Source organism: Panicum virgatum, chromosome 7K, assembly GCF_016808335.1.
Source record: "Panicum virgatum strain AP13 chromosome 7K, P.virgatum_v5, whole genome shotgun sequence".
NCBI lineage: Eukaryota > Viridiplantae > Streptophyta > Magnoliopsida > Poales > Poaceae > Panicum > Panicum virgatum.
In genome coordinates this window covers 44072325-44088330 of record NC_053142.1, presented here as the reverse complement: position 1 = coordinate 44088330, position 16006 = coordinate 44072325, and the positions used below count along the sequence as shown (strand labels likewise).

General features: G+C 50.1%; 2 protein-coding genes across 2 annotated transcripts; both read right to left on the bottom strand.

Annotated features, from left to right (window-relative positions):
* Positions 1-3213: 3213 nt before the first annotated feature.
* On the bottom strand, positions 3214-4897 carry LOC120641515 (xyloglucan galactosyltransferase XLT2-like). Its single transcript, XM_039917687.1, has one exon. It carries the CDS (start codon positions 4844-4846, stop codon positions 3401-3403), a length of 1446 nt encoding a protein of 481 aa, XP_039773621.1. The 5' UTR covers positions 4847-4897; the 3' UTR covers positions 3214-3400.
* Positions 4898-8464: 3567 nt separating this feature from the next.
* Positions 8465-10808, bottom strand: LOC120641514 (cytochrome P450 704C1-like). Its single transcript, XM_039917685.1, has 4 exons — positions 9837-10808; positions 9395-9733; positions 9107-9310; positions 8465-8958 (listed from the first exon to the last, which is right to left on the bottom strand). The coding sequence occupies exons 1-4, from the start codon at positions 10632-10634 to the stop codon at positions 8773-8775; spliced, it is 1527 nt and encodes a 508-aa protein (XP_039773619.1). The 5' UTR covers positions 10635-10808; the 3' UTR covers positions 8465-8772.
* Positions 10809-16006: the final 5198 nt, after the last annotated feature.

Below are 16006 nucleotides of genomic sequence, written 5' to 3'. Positions count from 1 at the left end.
TTAGATCTTGTACTCAAGAGAACCTATACAAACTTTGTGAGCCACAAAACAACTCAAAGGAGCCATAAACCGAAGTTTTTCCCTGCCTTACCCGGATACTCCGGGTATAAGGCCGGATACTCCGGACCCCATTGCCCGGAGTGTCCGGGTGCTGTTTCCGGGCTGAAAAATCAGGGTTGCCCGGAGTCTCCGGGCATATACCCGGAGTCTCCGGGTACCCTTTCGCCCAACGGCTATTTTTGGGCTGAAGACTATAAATACTCACTCCATACCCCTTCAGCCCTCTCTCTTGCCACTTTGGACGAATAGAACTCAAACCAAAGCCAAAGAGAGCTCCCTCACTCTCCCTTCTTCATTCTTGAGTGATTCCTTTGAGGAATTTGAGTGAGAAGCAAGCAAGAGCAAGGATTAGTGCTAGTGAGCGCCATTTCCATCTCTTGAGCACTTGGTTTTGGTCAAGCCCGCGGATTCAAGTTTGTTACTCTTGGAGCCTTGTGCTCATAGACGGCTAGGCGTGCTTGTGATTGCTCAACCAAGATTGTGAGCTGCATAAGAAGTTTGTAATCTTCAATCCTCGCCGAGGAATCCATAGTAAGTAACCTTGGGCTTGAGAGGTGATCTCGCCCTTGGGAGAGGAGCATAGGGGTTCTTGAGCACCGTCTCTCGAATCCTTCCTCAACGGAGACGTAGCACCTTCGGGTGTGAACTTCGGGAAACAAATCCTTGTCTCCTTTGTCTTAGTTTACTTGTTTTCGTTGTCATTTGCTTGTGAGACTTCTTTTCTAGGGTTTGAGCTCGATCTACTCACTCACGAGTTTCTAGTGAACTTCGTTTGTTGGAAATCAACCTTAAAGAACCCCTGGTACTTTTTATCTAGCTCGATCTACTTTTCCTGCAGAGATACTTGCTGTTTCGTTTCAGGTTGTTCAAACCCGGAGACTCCGGATATAGCTCCAGATACTCCGGACCACCAAACCCGGAGTATCCAGGCACATACCCGGAGTATCCGGGCTAGTCTGTGTCTGACTCTTTTGTTAAGTGTTTTTAAATTGCAGATTGCCTATTCACCCCCCCTCTAGGCATCTTAAGATCCTTTCACCCTGCACAATCTCATTCTCTCTGTATTCGTACTCATTACTCCTAATATCCTGTATCATTGGATTTTCAAAACCCTTGTCTCTCCATTAACCTAGCAACGAGTAGTCCTCATCGTCTGATGAGTCCCCACATTCTTTCATCATTCGAGCCTATTGGTCTTTATTCTGTACAGCTTCCACTATTCCAGGTATCCGCTCCCCCTCATCAGCTAAACCTTGTGGCTCAGGTTGAATGACATGCACGTTCTAATCTTCTTTTTCTCCTACCTGATCAGCTATACCTTGCGGCTCAGGTTCTGTGACATGCATGTTCTGATCTTCATTTTCTTTTTCCACTGCTTGGTTCATATGAGATGATGTACTTGATCCTTCACCGAAATGGGCTGCCTTCTGGGGAATCTGAATTAGCATTGCAAGAGGCCACCCGCGGTCAAGAGCTGCTTGCATGTAAGTCCGCCATTCTTCGGTGTTTGCTATAAGCATCAACTCCCAGAAATCCCCTTCAGTTCCCCAATTCGTCACAGTCTGAACGGTTAGGAAATGAGTCTTTGGATTCACATTGAATATCTCGTGAAGCCATTTGCATATGGAACCAAAACTCCTCTCTAAGGGTTTATCTATTCCGCACTCTTTTCGTTCAAAAGCTGATAGATCTACTCCATACGCATCATGAGAAATATAGTAGTCACCATAATGAACTTAAAAACGAAGCTTGCTCGACATATCTGGACACACAATCAGGATATTAAATTTATTGCTAATCTACTGTTTCAACAAAAATAATTACAACATAATCAATTTGTAAAGGGTAGAAGAATTTTGGTTACCTGCAGTCGCCGGCTCGAAAATCCGGTAGGGCTTCGTCTCTCTCTCTTTTCTTGATTTCTGGAATTTTAGTGATGCAAATGAGGGGTGGGGGGACCAGCCAACCCTTATATAAGGGTGGGAGAGCCGGTCGCCCTACAGCCGGGCGGCTAGGGCCGGCCGGCCGCTGCCAGACGACCGGCCCCCAGGGACCTGCGCGCAATTTTCTCCGCGAATTTTTTTTCAGAAATGCCCCTGCCGCCCCGCAGCGGGGCGGCCGGCTATATTCCTGTAAATTTCCAAATCGAAAATATATTTTTATAAAAAACGAAAATAAAAAATATAAAAATATAAAAACCGCTAGTTTAGCTGTGAAGTTGTCTCGTTACGTTGCCAAAGTGCCCTGACATGCAGAATTTTAGGGCCCAAATTGATGTCCTAGACTTCTCTTCAGCGAGCACTGTACGAGTTGTGCCTAGCTTTATTAGGAAGCTCTCTTGCGAAAGAAGGGGAAAGCTTGTGGCAATCGCCATACGAGTTGTGCTGCAATGAGCCAATGATCCTCGAATGCAAACTGCCAGTAGCACGTAAGGCATCTCTTCTTGCATTGCATGTCGGCATGTTACATTACATGCGCAGACTTTTTCAAAAGGAAAACAAAAGCATGTACAGAAGCAGGGGTTGTTTGGTTCCAGGGACTTTTTTTAAGTCCCTGGAACTTTTTAGTATTTAGAAGTATTAAATAAATGTTAATTATAAAACTAACTGCAGAACCCTGGGGCTAAACTGCGAGACGAATCTAATGAGGTATCTTAATCTATGATTAGCGAATGGTTACTGTAGTATCACTGTAGCAAATTATGAATTAATTAGGCACATTCGGTTGTCTGAATACTGTTTCGAACCGTTGAAGATTCTCGGCTGGATACAGTCCACGGTAAATGTTCCAAACCGCCGTCTTACCACGGTGGATACGGGACAATTTTTATTCATCTGCACCAGTTGATTCCCTTGCTCCATTTCGTGCCAGGTTGCCAGCTGCAAGAAATAAAACGAGCCTCAGAGATTGTTGGGCTCCATGGTAACATGCCGAGATCAGATCGAGGAGCCAATCAGTCTGGGCAGAAATATGTCTATATTTTTTTTTCTGAAATATGGAGCACAACTATACATTCCCGGGTCAAATTTGCTACTATTATTACAAGAATCTAATCTCGCGCAGCCAGTCAACTATTCGCAAACTTCAACATTGACGGTGCTCCCCATACGCAAACAACAGCAGGTCAAACGCATGCAACTCATCGAGTCATCGTACACAAATTTTTACTCTCTCTGATTCTGTTGTAACGCGTGCAAATTTACAGCTAGAACCGCTTGGAGGCTACGCGCGGTTTTTTTTTCCTGCGCGAGTGAAACTCTTCACACAAAAGAATTCAGAATGGAAAACGAAAAAACTGTGAAAACGTATGATCAGTTTGGTCCCACAGCTGCAGCTGCGATCACGTCGCCCGCCACCTCGGGCGCTGCTCGGCGACACGCCGGAGCATGCCGTCGACCATGACGTCCACGGCGTCGTCCATGCCGCCGCCGAGCCCCTTCCCCCCGTCGTCGGCCGCGGCGTACACCAGCCTCGGGATCATCTCCACCACGCGCTCCCGCATCAGCCGCACCCGCGGCTCCGGGATGGCCGCCAGCACGCCACGCACCGTGAGGTTCCCCGCGCGGAGCTTCTCGCGGTCGATGAACACGGACCACTCCGCCTCGCGCCCGTCGCCCACGGGCAGGTACCACCCGTACTGGCGGTACGCGCTCCGCCGCCAGAACAGCACGGGGACGGCGCCGGCCACCATGCAGTCGAACAGGGAGCGGCGCGTGAAGCTGTCCCCGCGCGGCTGCAGGCAGAACCTGGCGCCCATGAAGAGCTCCATGACGAGCGCGTTGTTCCTGATGCACCTGCCCTCGGCGCAGTCCAGCGCGCCGCACGCGGCGGGGCCGGCCGCCTGGCACTCCCCCAGCAGCAGCGCGCGGAAGTCGCCCCTGATGGCCGAGCGCGGCGCGCCGGCGAAGGCGAAGAGCATGGGCCGCGGGCGGCGCGCGACGTGCCGCTGCCACGCGCGCACGTCGGCGGCGGCGCGCGGGTGGAACCCGGTCGGGTACGGGACGCCGACGTCCATGTCGTCCCAGGGGTCGCGCTCGATGACGAGGCGGGTGATGTTGGCCACCCCGGGCATGGTGAGGAAGCTGCCGCCCCAGGCGTCGTCCGACGTGCGGCGGAAGTCCCACGTGATGCGGCCCAGCGCGATGAAGTGGTCCCAGCCGCGGGAGCGCCGGTACCACGGCTGCGCGTGGAGCCACGACAGCAGCGCGGCGCAGTCCCTGTCCCTGTCGGCGCCCGTGGCGTTGGCCGCCCACAGGTGGCGCCCCACGGCGAGCCCGGCGTAGAAGGGCACGAAGAAGGCCGCGGAGCGGGCCGGGTCCGCCGTGCGGCACCGGTGCGAGAGCAGGCGGCGGTGGACGATGTGCTCCAGCGCGAACTGGTCGGACGCGTACCACGACCCGAGCAGCTCCCGCGGCAGGAGCGACGACAGGTTGGTACCCCCCGCGGGGAGCCCGAGCCCGTCGTTGGCGAGGTAGGGGCACAGCGAGTACATCGGCGCGAGCTTGTCGCACATCCGCAGGAGGTCCTCGTTGAAGGCCGCGGGGAGGTCGTAGACGTACACCAGCCCGCCGCCGCAGCTCGAGTCATTCCCATCCCGGCGCGCCGGTACCGACGCGGTGTCGGCGGCGGCGGCGGCGGATGAGGAGGCCGGGGCTGGAGGGGGCCGCACGGCGCGGAAGGAGAGGAAGATGAGGAGCTGGAGGGCGAAGAAGGCGAGCATGAGGAGCACGACGGGCCGCGGGCGTCGGGCGGCCGGATTTGGATGCTCGGGGCGGTACGTCGCCATGAGGGCGGCGGGGGCGAGCCGATCCAGAGCTAGACTGCTAGAGTGAAGGGGGATCGCGCGTCGGGGTGTGTGTGTGTGACTGTGTGGGGGGGGGGGGGGGGGGGGGGATTTGGTGGTGGGGCGATCCGCGTGCCTGGCGGCACGGCGGCGCGGGGACCAGAACGTGCGGCGCAGTATGGCGGAGGCGGGGGATTGGGGGGAGGATGCAACTGGAGATCGTGATGCTTGGGGGACTGTTGTCTTTTGGCAGTAAACAAGTGCGGAAACGGGAAAGAACAGCGGCGGCTTTCGGGCACGGTCGGCGCGGCGATGCCCCATGCCATGGATGATGTGGGGCGAGAAGAATGTGTGCGCCCAAGAGACTTGAGGTACACTCCAGCACACTGAGCCTTGGTGATTGAGCACATACCGACGGCTCCACTTCGAGTTCTTTTGCCCTGTAAATGCCTGGACAAACAACCGTGTCGTAAATTCGAACCATCCTGGACTAAATTGAAGCCAGGCAAAGGTTGCCTACGCTCTTCCGTGATCCTGTGAATGATCTTATGTTGCGTGTCAAAACTAATTTGTATCCCCTTATCTGAAACAAAGCTCCATTGTTTTAGAGATTCAGATGTAGCAAGTTAGTTTGTGGGTAATCACCATCTAAACTAACAACACTAGGACTGAAACCTCTGTCGGTATTAACTACAGCTAAGAATGCAACGAAGATGCCAGGCGTCGCCGTGTAATCATCCAGCTTGGTCTTGAGATTGGGGTTGACCAACTTTAGCGGTTCCTGCGATATAACCGGTAATTATGGGCCAATATACAAGCTAAGTCTAGGCCGCCCAGAGCCAACTTTTCTCAAATGGGCCAACTTTTTCCAAAATGGGCCAATTTCGGCCTATCCTGTGCGAAACGAGCGGATACACGCTCTTTGCGCTTCCTGCTTGGAGCGGATACAGCGCCGGCCCCGCCACGCCGGCCACCGTCTTGGCCGTCGCCGGGTCCAGGTCGCCTGCCAGCACCCATGCATGGCACAGGAGCACTGGCGTCCTGCTCGCTGCGGCGACGGCGACGACGGTGGCCAACAGGCCGCCGCGTGCTCGCGTCATTACAGTTTCTGATGAGCGGGTGCCGGGTCCCTAGAATTGAAGCAAGTTACCATTGAATTGATCGATCGAGCTCCAAGAAAGAACAACAGGTTCAGGCAGCATTCATCGAGGAGAGGGAGCTCGATCTCCTCCTAGTGCTAGTATGCCAAGGGTCCCCGGTTGGCCACGCGTTGCCGCTGATGCAAGGATGGCGGGCGGCGGCCTCACGCGAAGTGGCGAATGGGGTGATTTGCAAAATTAGAATGGGATGAGTGGGGTGTTTAAGTGCTAAAACTACCCACCTCTGCCCACAGCCCTCGGATGAGAATTCTGTAGTTTTAATTGGAGTTCCAAAATGTGCACAAGAGTCTCAATTTCCGTAGAATATGGAGCCATATATATTAGCTTCTTGTGATCCAACGGTGATGGTTCGTCTCAAACGATCCAACAATGAAAACAATCGGGCTGCATCGTGCCAGGCCATTAAATCGTGCTGCGCCCGGGCTGACACTATGGGCCGGTATAAAGGCCCAAGGACGGCACTACCACTAGGCCGTTCTAGGCACGGGCACGATGGCCCCGAACCAGGCCATGCTGGTTAGTGTCATGCCAGTATCGCCCCAGCGGGCTTGGCCCATACGGCGTCCCGTACCCGACGGGCTTCCCCCCGCCGACGCCGACGTGCGCGCGTGGCAGCGTCACGTGCTCTCCCGCTAGCGCCGCAAGCTCTTCGGGTTCGCCGGCGCGCGGCGCTCCGGGGCGACTTCAGGGGGGTGTTGCTGGAGGAGTGTGAGGACGCCGACAGCGAGCGCTGCCGCGCCGTGGACTGCCGCGGCACGCGGTGCACCGACAACGGCGCGGCGATGCTGGAGCTGTTCCTGGACTCGCGCTTCTGCCTGCAGCCGCGCGGGGACAGCTTCACGCGGCGGTTCATGTTCGACTGCATGGTGGCCGGCGCCGTGCCGGTGCTCTTCTGGCGGCGGACCGCGTACGACCAGTACCGGTGGTACCTGACGTCGGGCCGCGCGACGACCGGGGAGAGTGCGTGGTCCGTGTTCATCGACCCGCAGGCGCTGCGCGTGGGCAACGTGAGCGTGCGCGATGTGCTGGAGGGGATCAGCGAGCGGCGGGCGCGGCGGATGCAGGAGCGCGTGGTGGAGATGATCCCGCGGCTCGTCTACGCGTCGTCGTCTGACGGGCTCGGCGACGGCATGGAGGACGCGCTGGATGTGGCGCTGGGCGGCGGGCTGGAGCGGATCCAACGGCGCCGTGGGAGCATCGCGCGTGAAGGTCAGTAGCACTTGCACCGGTTCTCTCTGCCTTGTGTTCCTCCTCTCTGTCCCTGATATGCGCGCCAGCATTCCGATCAATGGGATTCTCGTTTTCGAATCGAATCCTTAAAAGGCAACATTATGTGATCTAACCATTTCCAAACGTTTTCGCGCGCAGAGCATCCGGAAGGCCCATTCGTCGCCCGGCGTGTCGACGTCGAATCGACGGCGGCGGCGCCTCATTCTGACGGCAAAAATGGATCGGCGGCGGCGAGCAGTCGGGGCGCCGCCGGCAAAAACCAAGGCCCCCCAGCTTCGTCGTACATAAAAACCGCCCTTCCCGAAGCATCGGCATCAATACGCAACACCTTGCAGAAATCCTGAACTAAAACCGAAGACCTTGAAGCGTCTATTTTGAAAAATGGCTCCAAGCATCGATTGATTTCTACTGCATCTCGGATCACGGAAAGCTGAACAAGCATGGGCCGGGCCGCCGGGGTCAAACAATCGCAGAGAGTTAAATCGAGAAAGGGGAGATGGTTCCCGACTTCCTGTGGAACACGGGAGCGCTGCTTGCTGTTACCCCAGGGTTTAAGACACTAATGGTCAGTAGCATGTTGTTTACTGCTTACACTGCCGTGGTCGATGCGCCGGTGTTAATTGCAGTTGACCAAAGGGGCTGGATTTGCTGCACTGCAGGATCTAGAAGGTGGGTCATGGCCGGATTCAACGGCGATGAAAACTCGTATGACCTGACGCGAATTTTGTTGAAAACTATGATCAAATGGTGGTCATGACCGGCGCGAGGCGCTAGGGTTGGAAAGCGAGAGGCCGGGAGTTCAATTTCTCTTTTCTCTTTTTTTTTTTGTTCAAGCAAAATTGCAGCCAGTGGGAATCGGACCCTGGCTGTGTGTGTGTGTGTGGGGGGGGGGGGGGGGGGGGCAACACGTTGAAGCCTGAAAAATTCAAAGAAGATCGGCCGTAGGATCGAGTCGAAGGTCGGTAGCAAACGATTTTGTTGGGTACCGACCAGTTTCGTTATCTCTGCAGGTGACGTTTTTGCTGGGTGGCCTTAGAGGAAAAAGTAGGTGCTTTAGGAGAGAGGCTCGCTTAGAATAATCCGATGTAAGGCTCTCCACAATGTGTTGCAACTTGCTAGAGTGATGTTTGAACAGGAGGGAATTTAGGCATCACTTTGCACACTACAGCAAGCAATGCTAACTTCATGTGGTGTTAGAAAAATGAGGAGTAAGACAAGAACAGGCTATGGCTATGGTGCCAAATATTAAACAGCAATATATTTATTTATGGATGCTGCTGAAGTACACTCCTGCGTAGTACTAGTAGCCTGAATAGACAGGACATATGAGTAGCGCTGCCCATTTATTTTTATAGGTCCCAATACTATATAGCTTCGGTGCTAAATTTAAACGGTATGCACTGATGCACGGCTGCTGAACCCCCACGTTATCGATAAATGACACTAACAGATGGAAAGATCGTATTTTTAAGTCCGACTCGACGGCCAGACCATGGGACATGCGCGGTTGACCTTTTGGCACAAGGCTTCACCCCCATCTCATGGCCTCCGGAGCGACGCGCGCACGAAGAGCGGGCCGTCCATTTTGAGCGTCAGCATAGGGCGGTAGCCCACCGTGGCATCAGCATCCCACATCTCGAGTCTGAAGAGGTGGAGCAGCACGGCCGCAAAGATCTTCATCTGCCTGTACGCGAACTCCTTCCCCAAGCAGATGCGAGGCCCCGCCTGTGAACTCGTAACAAACAACAGGCCAAGCACATGTCACATGCTGCGGTTACTCAAGGACGCTGCGAGCGAGTGGCCCCAGTTTGTTTGTTTATTTGTTGAGGAGGATTAAGGAGATCAGATGGACTGTGGCAGCTCAGCTCATCACCTGGAAAGCCGTGAACTTGAAGGGGCTCTCGGGGACGAACACACCGTCGTCGTTGAGCCACCTCTCCGGCCTGAACTCCTCGGCGTCCGCGCCCCACAGGAACTTCATCCTGCCCATGGGGTACGGCTGGTAGTTCACCATGTCCCCTTGGTTCACTGCGTAGCCGTCCGGCAACGTGTCGTCCGAGAAGCAGTACTTCACATCCTGTGCAGTCGATAGCATATAATCGTGAGGCAAAAATTGGGGCACGACGTGCGGTGCCGATCGTTCGGGTCAGCATATTATTACCATGGGCACGGCCGGGTAGAGCCGCAGCGTCTCCGCCAGCGCGGCGTGCAGGTACTGCATCTTGCCGATGGCGTCCTCGGTCAGGCACGCCACGAGCTCCTGCGCGCCGACGTCGCGGTCGCCCGTGGCGGTGGCGGCGCGCACCTCCTCCGCGATCTTTTCCTGGACGCGCTGGTTCCTGCAGAGCTCGTAGAGGAACCAGGCCAGGGTCCCCGCCGTGGTGTCGCGGCCGGCGATCACGAAGTTGAGGATGATGTCCCGCAGGTACTTGTTGTCGAAGCAGCCGGGGTCTCGCTCCCGCTCGAGCAGGAACCTCGACAGGATGTCCTCTTTCTTGGCCTGCCACAGACAACCGGGTCAGGAAATACAAATTAAACGTGACCGGGCCAGGAGATGGTTGGAGCGACCGTGAGTCGAGCAGAGGCGCTGCAGAGGAACTCACGAATTCCTGATGGTTTCTGCCCATCTGCTCGATCTTCCTGTCGATGACGGCGTAGACGAAACCGTCGATGGTGCGGACCGAGCGCTTCATGGCCGCCTCCGACGCGATGCTGAAGAACCGCTTCACCTTCCAGAACAGGTCGAAGAAGCGGTACAGCACCTGCTCGCTGGCGTCGTCGAACGCCCTGGCGAACGCCGCGCCCTCTTCGCTGGATCCGGTCAGGGAGCCAAGGTTGACGCCGAAACCGATCTCGAAGATGGAGTCCAGCGTCGAGCGCATCAGGAGGTCCGAAATGTCCAGCCTCTCCCCGGCTCCCCGCGCCGCGGCGGCCACGATGCCCGCGAGCTCCGCGGCCGTGTCGCGGAACACGGCGCTGCTGTAGTCGCGCAGCACCCGGGTGGAGAACTCGTGGCTGGCGACCTTCCGCTGGTGCCGCCACTTGGCGCCGTCCACGTTGAAGATGCCGTCGCCGAGGAGGTCCTCCATCACGTCGTGCGTCATCACCCCCTTGCCGTAGTTGGCGAAGTTGGTCTTGAGGATGTACTCCACGTTGGCGGGCTCGACGGTGTAGACGTAGTTGCAGGTCGGGGTGAGCATGCGGAAGGTGGGGTACCTGCGGGAGAGCTCGGTTTGGTACTCCACCAGGCGGCCGAAGTTGAGCACCTGGTGCAGCACGGTGCCGGCCACCGGCGGGTACGTCCGGTTCTTGCCGCGGGCGAGGTGCCGGCGGGCGAGGTAGAGCGCGAGGAGGAGCAAGGATAGCGCGAGCAGCGCAGGCCTGCTCAGCGGTGAGTCCATGCCCGGCGGTGAGCACAGCTGTTGTCTCGGTGCGAGGTGGGTGGCTACCGGTGCTTGGTTGCGTGTGTTGTGGCCTCCAGCGGAAGAAGGTGGCTGTACCTTTGGGTTATAATATAATGATAGCACCTTTGGATTTTTCTTCACGAGTGGAGTGCAAATTAATGATCACCAACTGATGTGTTGCGGGGGATAGCGATCCGCCAACTCATGTGAGCTTTATCTGTATCCTTAACCTATCTCTATCATATTTCTCGACTCTGGAACGGTGGCGTAACAAGAATTTTTATATGAAGTATGTCAAACCAAAATATTTATATACAATTTGGTAAAATTTATTCAGCAATTTGATAAAATTTCATAAAAAAATACCCAGCAATTCGGCACACAAGTGCACAACTACTTAATGGCATAATAAGTCTTAATTACAATTATATATGTAGTTTAAAACAATATAATAATAGTTTGAAATATAAACGAGACAAGCCTAAATAACAAATAGGATCACAACACTATTTTTCAGGTCTATATGCTTTCTGATGGCTATGAAAGACTGCATCATTTTCATCCACATTTTCCAAAATGTCTCTTTCATTGAACATGTCAAGACAATCATCCAAGAGACTATTGTTCATTTTATTTCTCCCCTTAGTTTTGACAAAAATCACACTAGAAAATACCCTCTAAACACTTGTCGCCGCCGCCGGTAGAAGCAATACTGTTTTGAGAAACAAGTAAACCAAATCATAAACAAATGAGATCGCAGTAAAGAAAAGTTAGGGTTAGCAATTCGAGGAAAATTTCCTAAGACTAAAACTACGAGAAGAGAATGTGAGGTTGGGGGGCAATCTCTCACTAGAAAGCATTGCCGTGCTGGGACGGAGCTAGGTCTGAGCGTCGGCCGTCTGGCTTAGAGGTGGCCTGGTGGGCGGTAAGGATGAATTCGGATCGGATACGAATGAAATCGGATTCGGATGTCACCTTTTACCATATTTTAATCCGGATACAAATACGAATGCGTATCTCATCTGATACGAATACAAAACGGATAGTTCGAATCCGGATACTAATCCGGATACCTTCTCGATTTGAAACATAGAGCTCTCATGAGTATCAGTTTATTTTGTCAATAATTTTATAGTAAATCAAAATCATTATACAAGTAGAGAGTAAAAGATTAGGAGATAGCTAATAAAAAATAATATAATTATCTATGCATAGCTTTTATGTTAAATATATAATACTAATTATAAATATAAAATAAATAAATATTTAAATACTTAATAATTAAGATATATAAAAAAAGATTTTATCATTAAATAAATAAATAATTTGACTTGTATTAAATAATTTTAATTATGAAATAAATATATTAAATAGTTAAAGTTAATTTTTATATTATTATTAATTTTAATAAATATATTGTTAGTTATCTAGCTTTCTAAATAATTTAAATAGTATACATCATTAAGTAATAGGTATAAAGATAAGTTTAAGATTGTCTCACTAGTCACTTTCTCTTTGTGGATACGGACGGATACGAATGTGATCGGATATTCTTCGAATACGAATATGGAATCGGATAGAGAAAAGTTTTTAAAATCGAATTCGGATGCATCTATATGACATCCATATTAAATTTGAATATGAATACAGATATCCATATTTATATTTTAAACGAATACAAATACAGATAATTCAGATCTTGGGGCATCCGGATCCATGTTTGCGGGAGCAAGGGATCGGAAAACCGCGGCGGCAGGGCTGGGTGTCTGGGCCGATGGGGCGCGCCGAGCATGAGTGCAGAGTACTGCCGCCGGGCACCGCGGACGAGGTGACGAGCCCTTTGGGAAATGGGAACACGGAGTTGCGGGCAGGGAGAGGCGGAGAGTATGCCGTGCCATGCAACTTGTTAGAATAAAAAATAGAATTCTCTGAAACTTGAAGCGAAAATAGAATTCTCGCCAAAGTGCAATCCTTTCTCGTGTCTGAAACACAATAAAAAATCTGGCAAAGATATATTTTTCTAGAGGTTAGAATAAAAAGAATTATGATGAATAGAAAAAAAGAGAAATCCTTTAACTAGATAAGAGCCGGATGTAGCCAAGTGGATCAATGCAGTGGATCGTGAATCCACAATGTGCGGGTTCAATTCCCGTTCTTCACTTATTACATTATTGCAAATTCTAATTCCCATACTTCTAGTTACATATTTATTTACGACGATGAGTAATAAAACTATTACTATATTCTTTTTCCTTTTCTTTCTTCCAAGCGCAGGATAACTCCAAGGGGTTTAGAGTTTTTCTACCAATGGGGGCTTTCCCTTCACCATGGGGTGGTAAAAAATGTTCATAACTACCCCTCTTACTACCGCAGTTTACCTAGCCAACGTTTAGATCCAGCTCCACCCAAACTTTTTTGTTCACCCCAACATTACCCGCTTGTTCGACTGTGTTTAAGCTAGTTTATTTTGTATCTGTTGTTCTGTTTGTCTAAAAATCCTGAAAATATTGTGGTAGCCTACTCTTTGTATGTGTAGTTTACTGAAAAATTTTCAGGTGCATAGCCTATGTGCATGTTGGTGGATCTGTTATTGCTTGATTGCTATCCTAAGGCTAAAATAAATACTTTCGATCGTCAATAAATGTTGGGAAAAATTATATGACATGCTTTATCAATATCACGTTAAGCTGGTAAATTATTTTTGCTACATCATATATGCAAGTTAGGTGTTTGGTTCTAATTTGCTCCTAGCTATGCTCTTTTCTTTTATAATTGTTGTTAGTTAATTCTTTCATGTATGTGTTTTTTAACAAAACAAGCCCCTGGATAATTTGATACATGTTGTTCTAGGGTTGTGTTTAATCCTTCGAAGCAAGTTTCGTAACTTTTGCTTAATAGGAAACACTTCAGGCTAAACGACATTAGAACCAAAGACTGCACATCAGTTCTAAACTATTTCCGTCCTAACCATGATTGTGAGGTTACTCCGTAAATGCTTTTAGAGTTTGGTCCGTGCATCTCATTGTGTGTATTGGATTACTTGGAAATGCATCGCATCATGACCACTCATGTACGCACTGTGTTCTAACTATGCATGGCATTCTTTTTTATACATGTAGACGCCGCGAGCGAAGCCGTTTACGAGCTAGTTGCCGAGCCGATCCAGGAGCAGCAAGTAGGGGAACCGCAAGCCGAAGCAGCCGTCGAGTCAGATCCAGAAGACATCGTTAACCCCGCTGACTTGCAAGGCAAGCCCCGGAGCATAACCCATAATTTCAGTATATTAATGTTTATTTAAGTATTTGTGCATTTATGTTATATGAGTTGTATGGAACCCTAGTATGCATGTTCTCCCTAGGTACATGAGGGTCTATACTAGTATACAGGTGTCGTTAGAAATGCTCTGCTAAGTAGGATCTCGGTAGAAGTCGAGTCATTCCTGTCACTTGCGAGATTTGAGAACTTGTTTCTTATGGCAAGTGGCTTGGAAATGAATCAATAAGGAAAGAGAAATGGAGACCGAGCGGAGATGAGTTGGTTCGGGATAAGAAATGGATGGAGGCATCCTCCGCCTGTGTTGTTTGAGGACCGTACCATTGTTGGCATTATTGATCGGGGATTGAACAGTACTAACCACATGCCGGAAGTAGGAGGTAGTCGAAACCGGTAAACTGTGTACCGCTTTACAACGATAGTTTGAATTCCGTCCTGCTATGCTGGGCGTGGGAGTTGGTGGGTGTTGGATAGGATGCCACCTTCAGGTTCTTTGGGAGTTCACCGTGAGGGGCCCATCACCTGGATTTTAGCAGGCGGAGTTCAGATGTCGTGGTAATGATGAAAACAGTTGATGCGCGTGGCCCGACGGGGCTTACATGTGTTGTGTTGGTTGGGTCCACCTTGCAAGGTTAAATCAGATCGATTTGCCGTGACTCGTGGATATGAGAGCCTTGGTCACTGTGTCACATCGTAGTAAAGAAGCGGAATGAGAGCGTAATTGAAAGGTTGGTTCGTGTGTTACTGAAGGATAATCTGATCCACCATGTGTGCTCTAGTTACTTAAGCGAATTTAGTTAATATTTGATATACTAAATGGAGCTAAAATATTGAAAGTAAGGATTCACCGCTAGCAGCCTTTCAGCAAAAGAATTCCAGAGCCAAAAAGCTTTGCATGTCTAGGTAATGGGCTAAGTATACCCATAGTCGGGTAAGCCTTGCTGAGTATTAGTATACTCAGAGTTGTTGTTGTAAACCCTTCTGAGCAGGTTGTGTCCCCCGCTGACTTCGAGGAGGTCTGTACGTCTTGGATTGGACAACCGCTTCCTCCTGGGTGGACCGTCGAGTGGGCCCCGTCTTCCCCGTGAAGATCGGGTAGATTGGCCTCACATCGGTGGGCAGGATGTGGAGCTCATCCTATATCGTCGTTCGTAGTTATCATATTGTACTTCAAACTCCGTTTTAAACTTCCGCTGTGTGTTTGAACTCTGTCGTTTATATTAAAAAAATTATGTAAGAGCAATGTTGTAAATTAATTTGAGAATCTTTGTATGTTTGTATCACATGTGCTCGTCTTCATGCGAGTCTTCTAGTGCAATTGTGATCCTGGAGTACAGTAATTTAATCGGGAATTACCCGACGGACTGCCGGATTACACCATTTTAAGTGGGTGGAAACTTGATTATTCATTAAGATAATAGTTAACGCACTTAAACCGGTTTAATTTGGGCGAATCTACTACACAAACGGACCTCCCCATATGTAATCTTAAAGTGGCAAATTTACTCTCTTTTACAATCAGTTTTACTATAGCACCTGCTAATCTAACTAATTGCCCATCTCTTTCATGTGCGATTTCTAATACTATGTATGGTCACGCCTAAGGGCATATCTGTTGAAGTAGATTTTTCTTTTTCTTAAAAAAAACTCCCTTCCCAAACTATATAAGTCTCTTCCAAAGCATATTGCTTTGTAGATGTATATGACGATCTAGAAGCTTATATTGTATAATTCTTCCAAATAAGGATGACAATGATTCAATTTTGGGTTGGTATCTACGGGTTTCGGGTCTAGCAGGTTTGGATTCGGGGATGATTTTTCACCCATGATTTTTGACTTCGGTGCCACGAAACTAATTGAGTTCGATTTCGAGTCCCGTGAATATGCAATGGTAACCTTTAGAATAAAACTCATGTTTTATAGTATACTAAATTGTTTTATAGTATACTCATGTTTTTCTAGAGGTTAGAATAAAACTCGTGTTTTATAGTATACTATTAAATTTATTCTAAATTAACTTAGAAAATTATTTACTATTTATTGCCTCTTATTTAGTGAATCAGTGAATATTATGTATATATCATATATATGTTTAT